Genomic DNA, 18,206 nt, shown 5'->3' on the forward strand with positions numbered 1-18,206 from the left:
CAGTGAGAGGCTGTTGGACGGCGGCTGCGATGGCAGTGCGTTCCTGACCCGTTTATCTCCGGGAGGACCCAAATTAACCAACAGGACTTCAAAAATGTTCAGCCAGTTTTGAGATAAATAGATAAATAAATAAAGGTGACCTCTAGTTCTTTAGAATCTGATATAAATCATACGAGGACTATTATCATATATTTCAGTATTTTGTTTTATTAATAGCAAGAGAGATTAAAACAAATTTGAAATGTAAATATATTTGCAGTCACTCGAGTGCAAGCACAAACTTCAAGCTTTATGAAAAGAATGCATTGTAATAATATAAACCACATGCATAATAAGAATAAAGATAATTAATTAGTATAAATACACAGGTGATTATAGGAAATCCCGCGCGCTGATAGGTCGAGAAATTCAGACTATTTCTCGATAATCACCTCGAGCGACTCGGCAAAATGGCGTCCAATCGCTTCATCACCGTAAGTGAAGAAGAATTACAGATGATGAAAGAAAACGCTGTTCCTAAAAGCACTAAAGATGCTCCGAAGTTTGGTCTGAAACTATTCAAAGGGAAGGTGGGGTTGTGATTTATTTTATCCATTTCAAAACAAAGTATTTTCTGTGACTCGGCGTAGATAAGTGACGCATGTCTGCACCGCGCCTTTATTACATTTACATTCCGCTTTTGAAGATTGAAATATATGATTTTTTTAGTGATTTTTAAAATAATCACCTGTGTGTTAAATAATCACCAGTGAATATCGGTGCTCGACTCTGTCTCAGTTATAATTCAACAGTTATTCCATGAAATCGAGTCGTAAATGAGCTGATAGCCGCTGTAATCCAGGTACGACGAGAATAACTGTCTTATTTTATCTACATTCACTGGATTTTGAGAAACAGAGCATTTTTATTTTTTTAGAAATTCGATAAATAAAAACTTTATGCAAAACATCCAACAAAATCATTTCCGCTTAGAATGTAAACGAACCGACGAAATGACAGGAGCAATTTGTGAAAACTGCGATAATAATAATAATAATAATTATTATTATTATTATTTTAGAAAGATATGTTCTTACCATCAAATACTTTTATTTCATATTTTGTTGCTTTCTTTGTAATTTTTTGGGGGTTTTGTTTTCGAGTAGAGTTTTTATTTCCTCCTCGGTTGGTTCAGCAACACGCTCCGCCATTTTGTTTTTATCTACTCATGGTATATGAGTATGGAATCAATTTTGTGCCAAAATGTTCATACAATACTTTTGAAATATCAAACAAAAACGACAAATCAAAATACAAAAAAACAAAAAAGAGTCAATTTTTTTAGACTAGCAAACAAATTATTCGTGTAATCGTGCAAAATATCAGTCTATTACTCTTCAGAAACCTTTTATTTTTGTTCCGTGTCTCTCTCAGTTTTGTTTGACGTAATTTATTTTGGTTGCGATTCCAGCTTTCTCGTTTGTGCTCCCTGACTTTTTGCTTGCAGTTTTGGCACAAACTTCACGTGTGGGTGGGCTGTCCAGGAACGCATTCCCATTGGCTAACTTGTGTTTGACTGACAGCTACGCTCAGCCATTCCCTACTCGGATTCTGGCGGACTGTTTGGCGAGTGGCCGATCCATTGACGGTAAACAAGGTTCGAGTGGACTTCAGTGGCGACTATGATACTGAATTAATTCAACAAAGTGTAAATTCAATATCATAGTCGCCACTGAAGTCCACTCCATCCTTGTTTACCGTCAATGGATCGGTCACTCATCAAACAGTCCGCCAGAATCCGAGTAGGGAATGGCTGAGCGTAGCTGTAGTCAAACACAAGTTAGCCAATGGGAATGCATTCCTGGACAGCCCACCCACACGTGAAGTTTGTGCCAAAACTGCAAGCGAAAAGTCAGGGAGCGCAAACGAGAAAGGTGGAATCGCAACCAAAATAAATTACGTCAAACAAAACTGAGAGAGACACGGAACAAAAATAAAAGGTTTCTGAAGAGTAATAGACTGATATTTTGCACGATTACACGAATAATTTGTTTGCCAGTCTAAAAAAATTGACTTTTTTTGTTTTTTTTGTATTTTGATTTGTCGTTTTTGTTTGATATTTCAAAAGTATTTTATGAACATTTTGGCACAAAATTGATTCCATATATGAGCTGATATCCTAGTAGTAGAGTAGCCAATCAGAGCGCGCGATTGCTCATATCCAGTGAATATGAATATATATATATATATATATCTCATCTCATCTCATTATCTCTAGCCGCTTTATCCTTCTACAGGGTCGCAGGCAAGCTGGAGCCTATCCCAGCTGACTATGGGCGAAAGGCGGGGTACACCCTGGACAAGTCGCCAGGTCATCACAGGGCTGACACATAGACACAGACAACCATTCACACTCACATTCACACCTACGGTCAATTTAGAGTCACCAGTTAACCTAACCTGCATGTCTTTGGACTGTGGGGGAAACCGGAGCACCCGGAGGAAACCCACGCGGACACGGGGAGAACATGCAAACTCCGCACAGAAAGGCCCTCGCCGGCCCCGGGGCTCGAACCCAGGACCTTCTTGCTGTGAGGCGACAGCGCTAACCACTACACCACCGTGCCGCCCATATATATATATATATATATATATATATATATGGCTATCTTTATAATTACTACATAAATCATGTCTTCTTCTTGGGCATCCGTCAGTCTCGGAAGACTATGGAGTTGCGCTCTGGGTTGTTCTAATGCAGCGTTGAATATGGCTGGACAGGCCAATGTGGAAGTGACAATCCCTCCCACACTGAGGACAGGTGTAATCTGACACTGGTCTGTCTGACTGGGATTTAACCTTCCTCCTCCTTCTCTTTGCCTCAGCTCGACAATTGTCTCTTCAAACTTGGAGAGGCCTTTCTGCACAGTCTGTCTCCAGACTGGTCGATCTGAGGCTACTGCTTCCCAGGTGTTCAGGTCAATGCTCAGAGCCTTCAAGTCTCTCTTGTGAACGTCTTTGTAGTGCAGTTTTGGTCTGCCTGTAGGACGTTTTCCTTTGACCAATTCTCCATAGAGGAGGTCCTTGGGAATCCAGCCATCGGCCATCTGCACTACATGACCACGCCATCGCATGCGTCTCTGTTTCAAATATAGACATTGAATAACATGCATAACACACAGTAATGCAAAATTTTATATGAAAAGTCGTGGCAGGAAGTAGAGGATGAGGGTTCAAGCATCTGATGGACATTGTTAGGATTTTTTTTTTTAATTTAATCTTCAATAACCCATTCTCGAGAGGAAATCCTCCAAGCTCAGACGTTTGATAATCATCAGGAGGCCCCGGCTGATACAGTAGGTGGCGTCGGAGTTGTAGTTTGCCTGACCTTGGTGCTCAGTTATATAGACTTTATCAAAACACTCCTCGTCTACGCTCACGATGATGCGATCTATATTGCTTTCATCATGGTGATGGTGGTTGATGAAATCTTCTCGGACATATTCAGGCAGATCATTTGCTCCTGCTCTGCTCAGATTGCCAACTTCATAGTAGGGAAGATTTGTATCAGGGAGGAGCTGAACACCATTTCTATTGGCCCTGTTCCCAAATGGGTGGAACCCATATTGCCCGTCCTCTGGATCGTAGCGCCAGCGCATCTTTATGCTGCCATCAAAATAGATACAGCGTTTAGCAAACCAGTACAGCAGCTTGAGGCCGTGTCTCGGACGAGGTTGGCCGAATCCAGAGCTCCCCAAATGATCCAGTTCGTTTAGTGTCTCAGGAGCAGTCATGATGAGTCTTTATAAGGGTCTGTAAACGCAAACAAATAGAACATTTGTTAGAAGGCGCAAACTATTCACTGTAACTATACCATCTAGTTAGACTTTGGCTTTTAGTTAGCATTTTCTATTGGTGTATAAGTGACAGATTTTTAAAAAAAATGAATCATTAATGAAATCCAGGCAAGAGAAATAACCTTAAAAGTAGTCTTTTTCTGTTTTGTTTTTATTGTCAGATATAATCGATGGATACTGCAAGTTGGCCTAGTGGTTAGCGTGTCCGCCTCTCGACCAGGAGGTTGCAAGTTCTACTTGCGGTCAGGTCATACCAAAAAACATCATAAAAATAGTACCTACTACCGTCTGGCAAGGCACGCTGCAATGCAGATGCGAGTGGGAAGTTGAACTCTCGTGGTTACCAGAGGACTAGCCTCCCACTGTAACCATAGCTGTATAGACAAGAAGCTGAGGACGAAGGAAACAGAGATCGGTGCTGCCTGAGGCACAGGGAGGACTTTAGACTTTTAGATAATAGATAGATAGTGCTTTAAAGCAATGTTAGTTTCTGTTGTCTCATCTCATCTCATTATCTGTAGCTGCTTTATCCTGTTCTACAGGGTCGCAGGCAAGCTGGAGCCTATCCCAGCTGACTATGGGCGAAAGGCGGGGTACACCCTGGACAAGTCGCCAGGTCATCACAGGGCTGACACATAGACACAGACAACCATTCACACTCACATTCACACCTACGCTCAATTTAGAGTCACCAGTTAACCTAACCTGCATGTCTTTGGACTGTGGGGGAAACCGGAGCACCCGGAGGAAACCCACGCGGACACGGGGAGAACATGCAAACTCCGCACAGAAAGGCCCTCGCCGGCCACGGGGCTCGAACCCGGACCTTCTTGCTGTGAGGCAACAGCACTAACCACTACACCACCGTGCCGCCCCAGTTTCTGTTGTTTCTTTGTAAATAGAGAACTAAAACAGAGAGGTGGTGATTTTTTTTTCTGAAAAATTTTCTTTGTGCTGAAGGAGTTGTCAGTCATAAGGTCAAGGACAGGTCATCTACTCTGATGAGTCCAATTTTCAGCTTTTCTCATCACCTGGTCATCCAATGATTAGGTTGAGATCTGGAGAGGCCTACAAGCCACAGTGTCTTGCACCAATTGTGAAATTTGCTGGATGATTGGTGAAGATCTGGGGGTCCTTCATCAAGGCTGGAATGGGGCAGATTTTTGTTTGTGAAGGACACACAAATCAAGCCATGTACAAGGTTATCCTGGAAGAAAACTTGCTTCCTTCTGCTCTTACAATGTTCCCTAACTCCAAGGATTGGGTTTTCCAGCAGGACAATGCTCCATGCCACACAGTCAAAGTGTGGGTGGAGCACCACAAGATCAAGGCCCTGTCATGGCCAGCCCAATCTCCAGACCTGAACCCCAGTGAAAACCTCTGGAATGTGATCAAGAGGAAGATGGATGGTCACGAGCCAACAAACAAAGCTGAGCTGATTGAATTTTTGCATCAGAAGTGGCATAATGTCACCCAAGAGCAACATGAAAGACTGGTGGAGAGCATGCCAAGACGCATGAAAGCTGTGATTAAACATTTTTCCACCAAATATTGATGTCTGAACTCATCCTAAGTTCAAACGTTAGTACTGTGTTGTTTAAAATTGAATATGATCTTGATTTCTGTGCATTATTCAAGGTCTGAAAACATTTCATCTTTTTTGTTATTTTGACCAGTTGTCTCATCTCATCTCATCTCATCTCATCTCATCTCATTATCTCTAGCCGCTTTATCCTTCTACAGGGTCGCAGGCAAGCTGGAGCCTATCCCAGCTGACTACGGGCGAAAGGCGGGGTACACCCTGGACAAGTCGCCAGGTCATCACAGGGCTGACACATAGACACAGACAACCATTCACACTCACACCTACGCTCAATTTAGAGTCACCAGTTAACCTAACCTGCATGTCTTTGGACTGTGGGGGAAACCGGAGCACCCGGAGGAAACCCACGCGGACACGGGGAGAACATGCAAACTCCGCACAGAAAGGCCCTCGCCGGCCACGGGGCTCGAACCCGGACCTTCTTGCTGTGAGGGGACAGCGCTAACCACTACACCACCGTGCCGCCCCAGTTTCTGTTGTTTCTTTGTAAATAGAGAACTAAAACAGAGAGGTGGTGATTTTTTTTTTCTGAAAAATTTTCTTTGTGCTGAAGGAGTTGTCAGTCATAAGGTCAAGAACGTCCAAAATGTCTGTGACTTTCGCTTTACATGTGATTTAACCATATTACCTTTAATTTATACTGCGTTCAGGGCAACCTCCTTTAGCTTCGCCACAACCGTATGATAAAACCTCCAATATTGTTTTGGAGGGCAATCTTCTTTTGCAATGTCTGTAATTTTTTCATGAAAAGCTCGAAAGCCATTGGACTTTGGGATTGTGAAAGGAGTTAATTATTATTAAGTCCTCGGTGTAACTGACTGGTCTGTTTGTACTGTCCATCCAGTCCCTGTGACCTCAGATCGACAGCACCTTCCGCAAGATATTTGCTGTTCCAAGCAATGCAGATTTCTGAAAGACCCCTACTTTATTTGGACTTTATCTTCAGCTGATCCAAGAAAAGGTTGAATTTTTCTCATTTTTTCAAAAGGTGGATTTTTTTCAAACACTTTTCTAATCTTTACAGGGGGGCAATAATTGTCGAGAATGCTGTATATTTCCTCCCAAACAGAGTTTTTAGACTGATCGTATTCTTCCTCCGTGACCCAGTGAACCAGTATCAGGATATATTTATTGTTGGAGACTTCAAATGCTTTGGTAGAGGTGTCTAGCCAAATGCCGTAAATGTAAATGTTAATGTGTAAAGTTTCAAAGTAATTTAATGAGTGTTTAACAGTGGTGGGTGTTGTGTTGATATAATGGCATGCATATGAGAGAGAGAGAGAGAGAGAGAGAGAGAGAGAGAGAGATACAGTTAGGTCCATATATATTTGAACACTGACACAAATTTTGGGGGGTTTTTTACCTGTTTACTGAAACATATTCAAGTTATAGTTATAGTTATATAATGGACATGGACATAAAGTCCAGACTTTCAGCTTTCATTTGAGGGTATCCACATTAAAATTGGATGAAGGGTTTAGGAGTTTCAGCTCCTTAACATGTGCCACCCTGTTTTTAAAGGGACCAAAAGTAATTGGACAATTGACTCAAAGGCTATTTCATGGGCAGGTGTGGGCAATTCCTTCGTTATGTCATTCTCAATTAAGCAGATAAAAGGCCTGGAGTTGATTTGAGGTGTGGTGCTTGCATTTGGAAGATTTTGCTGTGAAGAAAACATGCGGTCAAAGGAGCTCTCCATGCAGGTGAAACAAGCCATCAAAACAGAAAAACCCCATCTGAGAAATTGCTACAATATTAGGAGTGGCAAAATCTACAGTTTGGTACATCCTGAGAAAGAAAGAAAGAAAGAAAGAAAGAAAGAAAGAAAGAAAGAAAGAAAGAAAGAACTGGTGAACTCATCAGTGCAAAAAGACCTGGACGCCCACAGAAGTCAACAGTGGTGGATGATCGCAGAATAATTTCCATGGTGAAGAGAAACCCCTTCACAACAGCCAACCAAGTGAACAACACTCTCCAAGAGGTAGGCGTATCAATATCCAAATCTACCATAAAAAGAAGACTGCATGAAAGTAAATACAGAGGGTTCACTGCACGGCGCAAGCCACTCATAAGCCTCAAGAATAAAAAGGCTAGATTGGACTTTGCTAGAAAACATCTAAAAAAGCCAGCACAGTTCTGGAAGAACATTCTTTGGACAGATGAAACCAAGATCAACCTCTACCAGAATGATGGAAAGAAAAAAGTATGGTGAAGGCGTGGTACAGCTCATGATCCAAAGCATACCACATCATCTGTAAAACACGGCGGAGGCAGTGTGATGGCTTGGGCATGCATGGCTGCCAGTGGCACTGGGTCACTAGTGTTTATTGATGATGTGACACAGGACAGAAGCAGCCGGATGAATTCTGAGGTATTCAGAGACATACTGTGTGCTCAAATCCAGGCAAACGCAGCCAAGCTGATTGGTTGGCGTTTCATAATACAGATTGACAATGACCCAAAACATAAAGCCAAAGCAACCCAGGAGTTTATAAAAGCAAAGAAGTGGAATATTCTTGAATGACCAAGTCAGTCACCTGATCTCAACCCAATTGAGCAGCATTTCACTTGTTAAAGACTAAACTTCAGACAGAAAGGCCCACAAACAAACAGCAACTGAAAACGGCTGCAGTAAAGGCCTGGCAGAGCATTAAAACGGAGGAAACACAGCGTCTGGTGATGTCCATGAGTTCAAGACTTCACGCAGTCATTGCCAACAAAGGGTTTTCAACCAAGTATTAGAAATGAACATTTTATTTACAATTATTTAATTTGTCCAACTACTTTTGAGCCCCTGAAATGAAGGGATTGTGTTTAAAAAATGCTTTAGTTCCTCACATTTTATGCAATCATTTTATTCAACCCACTGAATTAAAGCTGAAAGTCTGAACTTCAACTGCATCTGAATTGTTTTGTTCAAAATTCATTGTGGTAATGTACAGAACCGAAATTAGAAAAATGTTGTCTCTGTCCAAATATTTATGGACCTAACTGTAGATCATCAGTTGACTTAAAATGTAGAAAAAGATGGAAATTAAAAACAAAAACTTGAACACTTTGCTGTAAGTAAAAGATCCTGAGGTTTTAAACTCATCACATGATTAAACATCATGCTAATTTTATTCCAGTTCCTCACATCAACTGGAAACGAGTCCAATAATTTAGTCAAGATTAAAGGTCATATTCAGACCAGAAAAACCTGAAATTACAAACTAATTTATTTATTTATTTATTTATTTATTTATTAACAAATGAACAAACAAACAAACATACAGACAGCCAAATGCATTACATCACTGATTTTCAGTATTATATGGTTATCAAGAAATACTTTAAATACTACAAGTCTAACTTGAATGTTTCCCACAATAATAATAATAATAATAATAATAATAATAATAATAATAATAATAATAATTCAAGTTTTACTGCAAGTAAAAGTAAAAGGTTTTAAACTCAACACATGTGATTAAACATCATGCCAATTTTATTCCAGTTACTCGCATCAACTGGAAACGAGTCCAATAATTTTGTCAGGATTAAAGGTCATATTCAGACCAGAAAAGCCTGAAATTACAAATAAATACATAAATAAATAGCCAGATGCATTAAAACACAGGTTTTCAGTATTATATGGTTGTTACCTAGAAATGCTTTAAATACTACAAGTCAAACTTTAATTTTTACCAAAAAAAAAAAAATCCAGTGTATTTATTAAGGTATTGTTCTCTGAAGCAATTATTTTACTAGATTTCATCCCTTTAATTTTAAATAATTGAATAAAAAAATCGAACAACGAGCATCACATGCATTGGCTTTTGAACAGATTACACAATATAATCAGTGTAGTGGGCTTTTACTATGGAGCCGTCAAACATAAACATCAGAAGATACTGAAACACCAGTCGGAACAAAGATCTACATATAACTGACTCAGAGATATTATTGAAAGAGAAGCATCTTTATACACAGTATAAAGTCTAAACCAAAGTTTCCCAGTGTATTCGCCCTCATACGGGTCTTTAACTGCTCTTTCTGGCTGAAGTGGTTTTCAGTATTAACACAGAATGATAGCAACGATACATAAATGTAATATATTATAATAAAACAATAAGATCTAAACATGACCTCAGCGTTAATTGAGTTGTAATGAAAAGACAAGAAATGGCATAATAATTTTCACCTTACGTCCTGTGGAATTGGAGATGATTTCTTCAGTCAGTCAGAGATCCAGAGTGCCGTCTCCTCAGCAAGTGAAATGAGAGAGAAATTTAAGTATCGAACAACATGAATGCCTCCAGGACTGACGAAACCATGCTGAGTTGCCAGGATCCACCCATCGGTTCTGCTGAAAAGCCCCAAGAACTTCAGCCATGTAGACAAAGTGGACTGAAAATACATTACAGACTGAAAGCATGATCACGTTTGTAAGAATGAAAACCAGAACATAAGGTTATTCCTTCCAGGAAGTCATTCATTATTGTGTGAGTTTCACATGTGTGTCTGATCTGCCTCCCTAACAGCACGACTTCACTTCACTTCACTTCACTTCACTTCACTTCTCAGGAAACAGAAACTGATCCAGCCTGAAATAGGAAGACTGTCCAAGTTAGCGTCTGTCCAAATTCCTGAATTATTTTCCCCTCTGGGTTTGGATCCTTTTAGCAAAACTCAAATTATCAAAGCAACATGACGCAAGAACTTTTTGAGCTTTCTCAGTTTTTGACTCCTGTTGTTGACTTTACTAATGTTTAAGGTTTATTCCAAGAACTTGCTTTGCATCCAACTTCAACAACACGGCCGAGTTTCTGTCCACGTATTGGCTGGTTGACGACTCGGACCCTGCTGAAACGTGGAAACCACGTAGACATGGGCGCTGACCTCGGTTATGGGGTTTCCATCAAAAATGAGAAAAATCCAACCTTTGATTTCCAATTCTAAAGACGATTATCGGCACCCCTGGAAATGATAGTGAACACTGTAACTGAAGGACAGATCAGTTTCTGTTTCCTGAGTAGGGACCGTGTGCAGTGAGGAAGTCGTATCAGACACACAAATGAAAGCCACGCTGAACCCTGGATGATACTCGATAGTGAAATAACTGGTGCAGCCTTCACTTTGGGCTTCTCTCTTTCAACAACATGGCCATGCTTTTAGTGTGCAATGTCAGTTCATAAATTAGATTTTTTTTTTTACTCAAAATACAAGACAAACTGAGAAAAATGGGCTCCTGAGTGTCAAGCACAAGACTGGGCAATAAAAAAATAAATAAAATACTGATATAGTGATTAATCACACTCACAGTCCACTCGTACCAAAACAGGACAGGTGAAGACTGGAAAAAGATTAGTTTCTGTGAGCCAGGACATGTGTCTTTTACTGTTGTAGTCTATCTATCTCAAGGTTTGGCATGCTATTATATACACTGCCCACCACAATTATTGGCACACCATGTACGGTAAAGATTAGTAAAAAGGGTTAGAAAAAAAATCCACCTTTTGGTGAAGCAGCTTGATCTCACACTGATAAAATGAGAAAAACCCAACCTTCGATTGAAAAACGTCGTCGGCGGCGGCATCCGTCCGTCTTACTAGACGATGGGTCGTCTCGCCTGTTGTGGACTTGTAGGGTTGCAACGTCTGCTGTGGCTGAACAAACCAATGCGCGAGTGGCAGTCCTTCCCGCACTTCTGACAGGTGAAGGTAGAGCATTCCTGGGCTGTTATAGCTAGCTTCCTCAATCTCCGCTTCTCTGCTGCTTTCTCAGCTCTCGCTGTCTCAGATTCCAGGACACATTTCCTTATACTGCTTCTCCAGGCTACCCTGTCCTCTGCCAAATCTTCCCATTCATTTACTGAGATGTTACAGGCCTTCATGTCCCTCTTGCACACATCCTTGTATCTCAGATGTGGGTGGCCCCTGGGTCTTGTTCCTTCAGCTAGTTCACCATACAGTATGTCTTTGGGAATTCTGCCATCGTCAAATCTTCTGACATGGCCAAGCCAATGGAGACGACACAGGGACAGTGTTGCAAACAAGCTGGGGACCTTGGCTCTTTGGAGGACTTCTATACTTGTCACCTTGTCCTTCCAGGTGATTCCCAGGATTCGCCGCAAACACTGAAGGTGGAAACTGTTCAGCCGTGACTCCTGGTGAGCGTAAGTTGTCCAGCACTCGCTGCTGTATAGAAGTGTGCTTAGGACGCGTGCTTGATATACCTGCACCTTGGTGTTTATGGTGAGCATTCGGTTGTCCCACACTCTGCTTTTAAGTCTGGACATTGTTGCAGCAGCCTTGGCTATTCTGTTGTTGATTTCCACATCCAGAGATAGATTGTCGGTCATTGTGGATCCAAGGTAGGTGAAGGCATTTACCACTTCGAGAGGTGTGTCATCAATCATCAGTACTGGTGGTTCTGTTGGATCCTGTCCCATGACCTTGGTCTTTTTGGTACTTATGGTCAGACCAAATTCCTTACAGGCATGGGAGAATCTGTCCAGCATGTTCTGCAGTTCCTCTGTTGTGTGAGCCACCAGTGCTGCATCATCTGCGAAGAGCAGCTCGTGAATTAATAAATGTCTAACTTTAGTTCGATTGAAAAATGTATTCAGAGAAAAACAAATCCCTCATCAAGAAATATATTTTCAACAAAAACACGTCATGATTATTGGGTCCCCTCGAAATGATGGTGAACACAATGTACCTGAAGCATGTTTCCATTTAAATCGTACAGTGTGTTTGAGTTGATTGGAGCGTGTAGGAACTTTCAAGCTGTAATCCAGGACTTCCTGATTAACTGGGGAACAAATATGAGGTGACACAGAGGTCAAATTCCCTCAACATCAATATGGGAAAGATAAAAGAACACGCAAACCAAATGACAGAGAAGCGTGTTGACATTCATAAGGCAGGGAATGGTTATAAAATAATAATAATAATAATAATAATAATAAGCTACTCGCCTGAAAATGTCCATTTCCTATGTCCTGTTAGGGCAATAATAATAAAAAAAAACTAGACAGGGACACTCTAACGAGTGCAAACCCCGCCTTTTCCCTATTAAAATACATTGGGCGAAAATTTCGAAGTTCTGCCATGACCTTGACCTTTGACCTTTGACCTCCAAAATTTAATGGTTTCCTTCCTGGGTGATTGGCAACACATGTACAAAATTTGGTCCAAATCGATCCATTGGTTCTTGAGATATCTTGCAGACACACAGACAGACAGACAGACAGACAGATACACACACAGACTGACGCAGGTGAAAATAATAACCCCTCCGACTACTGTCGGCGGGGTTAAAAAGTGGACACCAACTGGAACTGGTACAAACTCACCTGGAACTGAAGGAGGACCCAAGTTTATTTACCCCCAAGTACAGTGAGGAGGAGGGTAAGAGAGGCAAAAAAAAAAAATCCCCAAGGATCACTGTTCATGAGTTACAAGAAAAAGTAAAATCTTGGCGTTTCCAAATCTCCAAAACCACCATCAGACTCCACCTCCATGCCAACAGATTATATGGAAGGTTCCAGAAAAAAAAAGCCTTTTCTGTCAGTTAACCTCAAACATAAGCATTTGAAGTTTGCAAAGGGCTACGGCGACTTTGATTAGAACTGTGTTCTCTGGTCTGATGGAACAAAAATGGAGTTTTTTGGCAAAAAACACTCGCAGTGGGTTTGGTGTAGAAAGAAAGATGGCTATAATGAAAAGAACCCGATCCCTATTGTAAAATATGGTGGAAGTTCTGTGATGTTTTGATTCTGTTTTTCCTCCAAAGACCCTGAAACCTTGTTCGAGTCCATGACACCATAGACTCCATGAAATCCCAGGACATTTTAAATCAGAATCTGGCTGCCTCTGCATTTTAGGAAACTAAAACTGGGTCATCAGCATTGGATCATCCAGCAGGACAATGATCCGAAGCGTATGTTCAAATCAATACAAAAAATGTTTTACTGAGAATCACAGAATCAAGCTTCTGCCAAGGAAAATTAAGTTTGCAATAAGTTGAACTTGGGTGGCACGGTGATGTAGTGGTTAGCACTGTTACCTCATAGCAAGAAGATTCTGGGTTCGAGCCCAGTGGCTGATGGAGGCCTTTCTGTGTGGAGTTTGCATGTTCTCCCCGTGTCTGCATGGGTTTCCTCTGGGTGCTCCAGTTTCCCCCACAGTCCAAAGGCATGCAGGTTAGGCTAATTGGTGGCTCTGAGTTTGGGGGTCGTGCCTGGAGGACGCTCTGGACTCTTGCAGTGGTGCTTTTGTGGCTGGGGACTGCAGTTGACTTGCTGACTTTGGGACTACGGTTGTCATGAACGGTTTTGAGCTCGGGTTTCCGTCGGTGGGGGGTTTATAGCGTCAACGAAGCTGACTTTATGTTAGGACTGTTAATGTTATAGTCATGTTGTCTGATGTTGCCCAAATGAGGATGGGTTCCCTTTTGAGTCTGGTTCCTCTCGAGGTTTCTTCCTCATGTCATCTGAGGGAGTTTTTCCTTGCCACCGTCGCCACAGGCTTGCTCATTGGGGATAGATTAGGGATAAAATTAGCTCATGTTTTAAGTCGTTCAAATTCTGTAAAGCTGCTTTGCGACAATGTTTATTGTTAAAAGCGCGATACAAATAAACTTGACTTGACTTAAATTGACCATAAGTGTGAATGTGAGTGTGAATGGTTGTTTGTCTCTATGTGTCAGCCCTGCGATGATCTGGCGACTTGTCCAGGGTGTACCCCGCCTCTCACCCATAGTCAGCTGGGATAGGCTCCAGCTTGCCCGCGACCCTGCACAGAATAAGCGGCTACGGATAATGGATGGATAATTTGAACTCAAATCCTTGTTGTGATAATGTTTTGAAAATGGTCGTTAAGGCAGGAAGAGAGAGAAGTTTGCTGGGCAGACAGGTTTTTATTAGTTTCAAATGCCAAAGATTTATTTGAACAATTGCTCGGTAATAATAATAATAATAATGGTTTATTCGAATAATCCAAAACAAAATTTGGCTCTTGCACTGCTAAACTATAAACAAAGATACACACTTAATAGAAATAGGCTAAGGATATGAAAAATTCTAAAGAAAAAAGAATAAAAGGAAAGACTATATAAGTATATACATATATAACTAAATCTAAGAAAAATTTAAGAATAGTGATAATAATAAAACAGCATGCAGCAAAAAAAATCATTTTTACAGTTGGTTACCCGGTGTATGATTCTTGTCTTGCTCTATGCTGTTCGCCAGTTGCCTGACCATTCTAAATAAAGCATTTGCATACCTGCACTTGTGTCGTCCCTGACACCTGACCCGGTATTGTATCATGGTTGTACTCGGATAGTCACTATGGCTTATATGAAGACTTACAGTGTAGGTTAAAGGTGATGACTGCAAAGTCATCTGATTTTTTTTTTTTTGTACATGGCATTTTCCAATGTCTCGCAAGAATAATATCATGTGGACAAGCTGTGATCATTTTGATGTCCTGAGGGTCACTCTTCTGTTTTGGGACCGTTTTCCTCCCTCTTGAGGTAAACAGTACGGCCCTACGGAAACAGGAAACAGCCAAACACAATGGAGGAACTTTAACTAATTAGCATAATTATGGAACTGCGGCACACCAAGATGACGACACGCGGAAAACACCATGACCCTGCATTGACCTCCGAGAGTTCTGAGTCACAGGGATGTAATTTGTGGTTGACATTCACAAATAGATCTGTGAAACAAAAGATGAATATATCTTTTCTTTGTTTGCCCATGCCGACTTGTTTTGGTTAAAAGTAGGTCAAACACGCCCCACGGTGATCACATGATGTGATATTGCTGCTCATTCGCTTCGGCAATCTCTGGAATCCTAAAACGCGGGACACTTTTTATCTCAGTAAACTGTTTACGCACAGGATACACAGTGTATGCAGCAGCAAAACTCCTCAATTTCAACTTGAAATCAACGCGAAACATCTTGAAACTCCAACAACAATAGAAATAGAACATTTTTTCTCGGAATTCAACTTTGCAGTCAGAACCTTTAAACCAAGGGATGAACTTTGCTGTTGTAGATTTTCTTCGAACCAACAGAAATCACTGTCATTTATTTTAATTCCTGTACACATTGTGTAAATGTAATAATTTATCCTTTGTACCCAGAGTTTAAAGTATGATACAGGTGCAGCGTTTTTCAGGGTCATATGTTCCCGGAAATATGTTGCCAGTTTCTTCCTTAGTACGTTGATGTAGACCTGTTTGATCAGTGTCCTTGTCTGGTGAATCTTCAGTTCCTTGATCAGTGTCCTTGTTCAGTGAATCTTCAATCCGCCAATCAGTGTCCTTTTTTCGTGTTGTATACCCAGTTTTCATGAGAAAGTCCTCTAAGGTCAGCTTCTTGATGTTCATAATGAGGCCCCTGCTGATGCGATAGGTGGCGTCCCTGTTGAATCTTGTCTGATCACTGTGTTCAGTCACATAGACTCTGTTAAAACACTCATAATCAACGCTGACTATGATGCGGTCTGTGTTTCTGTCACAGTCATCATCGTTTTGGGTATAATCTTCCCGAACGTAATCCGGCAGCTCGTATGCTTTGCTCAGATTTCCCACCTCGTAGTAGTCAAGGTTGACCTCAGGCAGGAGTTTATCTCTGTTTTCAAAGAATTTGAAACCAAAATGTCCTTCTTCTGGATCATAATTCCAGCACATTTTATTATCATTATCAAAATACAGACAGTCATTAGCAAACCAGTAAAGCAGCTTGAGTCCGTGTCTTGGATAAGGTCGACCAAATCCAGACTTCTTAAGCTGCTCCATTTCATTTAGAGTTTCTGGTTCGTTCATGGTGTCTGCTTGTTCGGACCTAGAAATAAAACATTAAATCTGCAAAGTGTAAAAACTTTCATGTCAAAAAAAAATCTGACTGTTACAAAATTCTGACACTGGAATTGTTAACAGGAAGTGTTCCTCTCCTTACAGAAAATCAGTCCGTATAAATCGAGGAGTTCTGTACCTTGTGTGGCGTGTTGGACGGCTTGTTCCTGCTGAGAATCAGATGCATGAATGAGCAGTACGGCTGTAGAGATGTTGCTAATGTTAGCTGTACCTTGTTGTTCTGGTCTAACTGGATGCTACACAATGCGTCATCTGTTTTATTTCATCTTTTGTGTGCGCTATACAGTAGGTGTCATGTTGCGCCAGTTTGTAGTTGAGAATGCAGTTTTAATATTTGAAATTATGCAGGCAATAAAATGAAAATAATAATGCAAAAGCAATATAGGAAACCAAGCAAAAACAGGTAAATATTAAACGACGGTAAATGTTAGACATAAATAGGAAAAATGACTGAGCAATTTTTTTTCCAGGGGTAAAAGTATTTTCCTCAAAAATAGTTTTGCTCTATTTTGAGTTTAGAGAGTAAAATTTGGAGGAAAAAACAGCTCTATGAAAATAGAAACTTTTATTCTTTTTAGAGAGGGACCAAATGTTATCTGGAGTAGAGTAAAATTTTCTTCAGTTTGAGTAAACTTTGTAGATGAATTTCAACCAATTATATGAAAGAGAATCAATCGTAGGATGGACAATCTGTTGTTACAATCTGTAGAACGAGACCGTCAATGACGACGTAGCTCACTGTAGCCCAGAAGGAACGATCTAAAGTGGGCCACCTTGTGCAATCAATATTGCAGGCTATATACAGTGGTGCTTGAAAGTTTGTGAACCCTTTAGAATTTTCTATATTTCTGCATAAATATGACCTGAAACATCATCAAATTTTCACACAAGTCCTAAAAGTAAATAAAGAGAACCCAGTTAAACAAATGAGACAAAAATATTATACTTGTTCATTTATTTATTGAGGAAAATGATCCAATATTACATATCTGTGAGTGGCAAAAGTATGTGAACCTCTAGGATTAGCAGTTAATTTGAAGGTGAAATTAGAGTCAGGTGTTTTCAATCAATGGGATGACAATCAGGTGTGAATGGGCACCCTGTTTTATTTCAAGAACAGGGATCTATCAAAGTCTGATCTTCACAACACATGTTTGTTAGGGTTTTGCTGGGATTCGAACCTGGTTCGTTGGTGTGATAATCCAGCAAACCCCCACTAGGCCACCAGGGGGATGACTCAAATGCAGAGGCGTGAGGCGGAAGTAGAAAAAGAATCAAAAGGTTTATTTAAACTATATACACTATATACAGGGCAAAACAAAAGACAAAAAAAACCAAAGAGTATAATCCAAAAGAAAAGCAAAGTGCAAAAATTCAAAAGCTAAGAAGATCAAAAAACACAGTACAAAGGAAACTGGAGATAAACATAACAGCACAAAGACTCCGTGACAAGACGACTGAACTCAGGGGTATAAATACACAAACTAATTAAGGACACAGGTGAAGATAATTAGGCAATTAACACAAACACAAAACACAGGAACAGTGGCGGCCTCTAGAGGCCAAAATAAACACGACATGAAAAGGAAATAACAGCGGCCTCTAGAGGCCAAAACAGTCCTAGTCCTAACAGGACCCCCCCCTCTAGGAGCGTCTCCTGACGTTCCCAGGGCGATCCGGATGGGCAGAAAGGAAGTCCCGACATAGTTCTTTATCAAGGACATCCCGAGCAGGAACCCAGCAGCGCTCCTCAGGACCATAGCCCTCCCAGTCCACCAGATATTGCAACCCACCGCGGACCCGGCGGGAGTCAAGCAGGCGATTCACAGTGAACACAGTCTGCCCCTGGAAGATGCGGGGGGGTGGGGGGTTCCTAGGGGCAGGGGCATAC

General features: G+C 41.0%; 2 protein-coding genes across 5 annotated transcripts in view; one reads left to right on the forward strand and one right to left on the reverse strand.

The window, feature by feature from the left end:
- The window catches only part of wdr17 (WD repeat domain 17), a 391,349-nt gene that overhangs the window by 285,182 nt on the left and 87,961 nt on the right, over positions 1-18,206 (forward strand). The gene's annotated exons all lie outside the window — the stretch shown is intronic.
- On the reverse strand, positions 14,029-16,468 carry LOC132889762 (uncharacterized). Of its 3 annotated transcripts, none has more exons than XM_060926572.1 (2): positions 16,398-16,461; positions 14,029-16,283 (listed from the first exon to the last, which is right to left on the reverse strand). In XM_060926572.1, the coding sequence occupies exon 2, from the start codon at positions 16,262-16,264 to the stop codon at positions 15,584-15,586; it is 681 nt and encodes a 226-aa protein (XP_060782555.1). In that variant the 5' UTR covers positions 16,265-16,283; positions 16,398-16,461; the 3' UTR covers positions 14,029-15,583. The 3 variants fall into 3 exon arrangements, with proteins under 3 accessions (XP_060782555.1, XP_060782554.1, XP_060782556.1); XM_060926571.1 differs by having other exon boundaries at positions 14,030-16,283; positions 16,434-16,468; XM_060926573.1 differs by having other exon boundaries at positions 14,030-16,303; positions 16,434-16,467.

The sequence above is a fragment of the Neoarius graeffei genome, chromosome 7, assembly GCF_027579695.1.
Source record: "Neoarius graeffei isolate fNeoGra1 chromosome 7, fNeoGra1.pri, whole genome shotgun sequence".
Classification (NCBI taxonomy): Eukaryota; Metazoa; Chordata; class Actinopteri; order Siluriformes; family Ariidae; genus Neoarius; species Neoarius graeffei.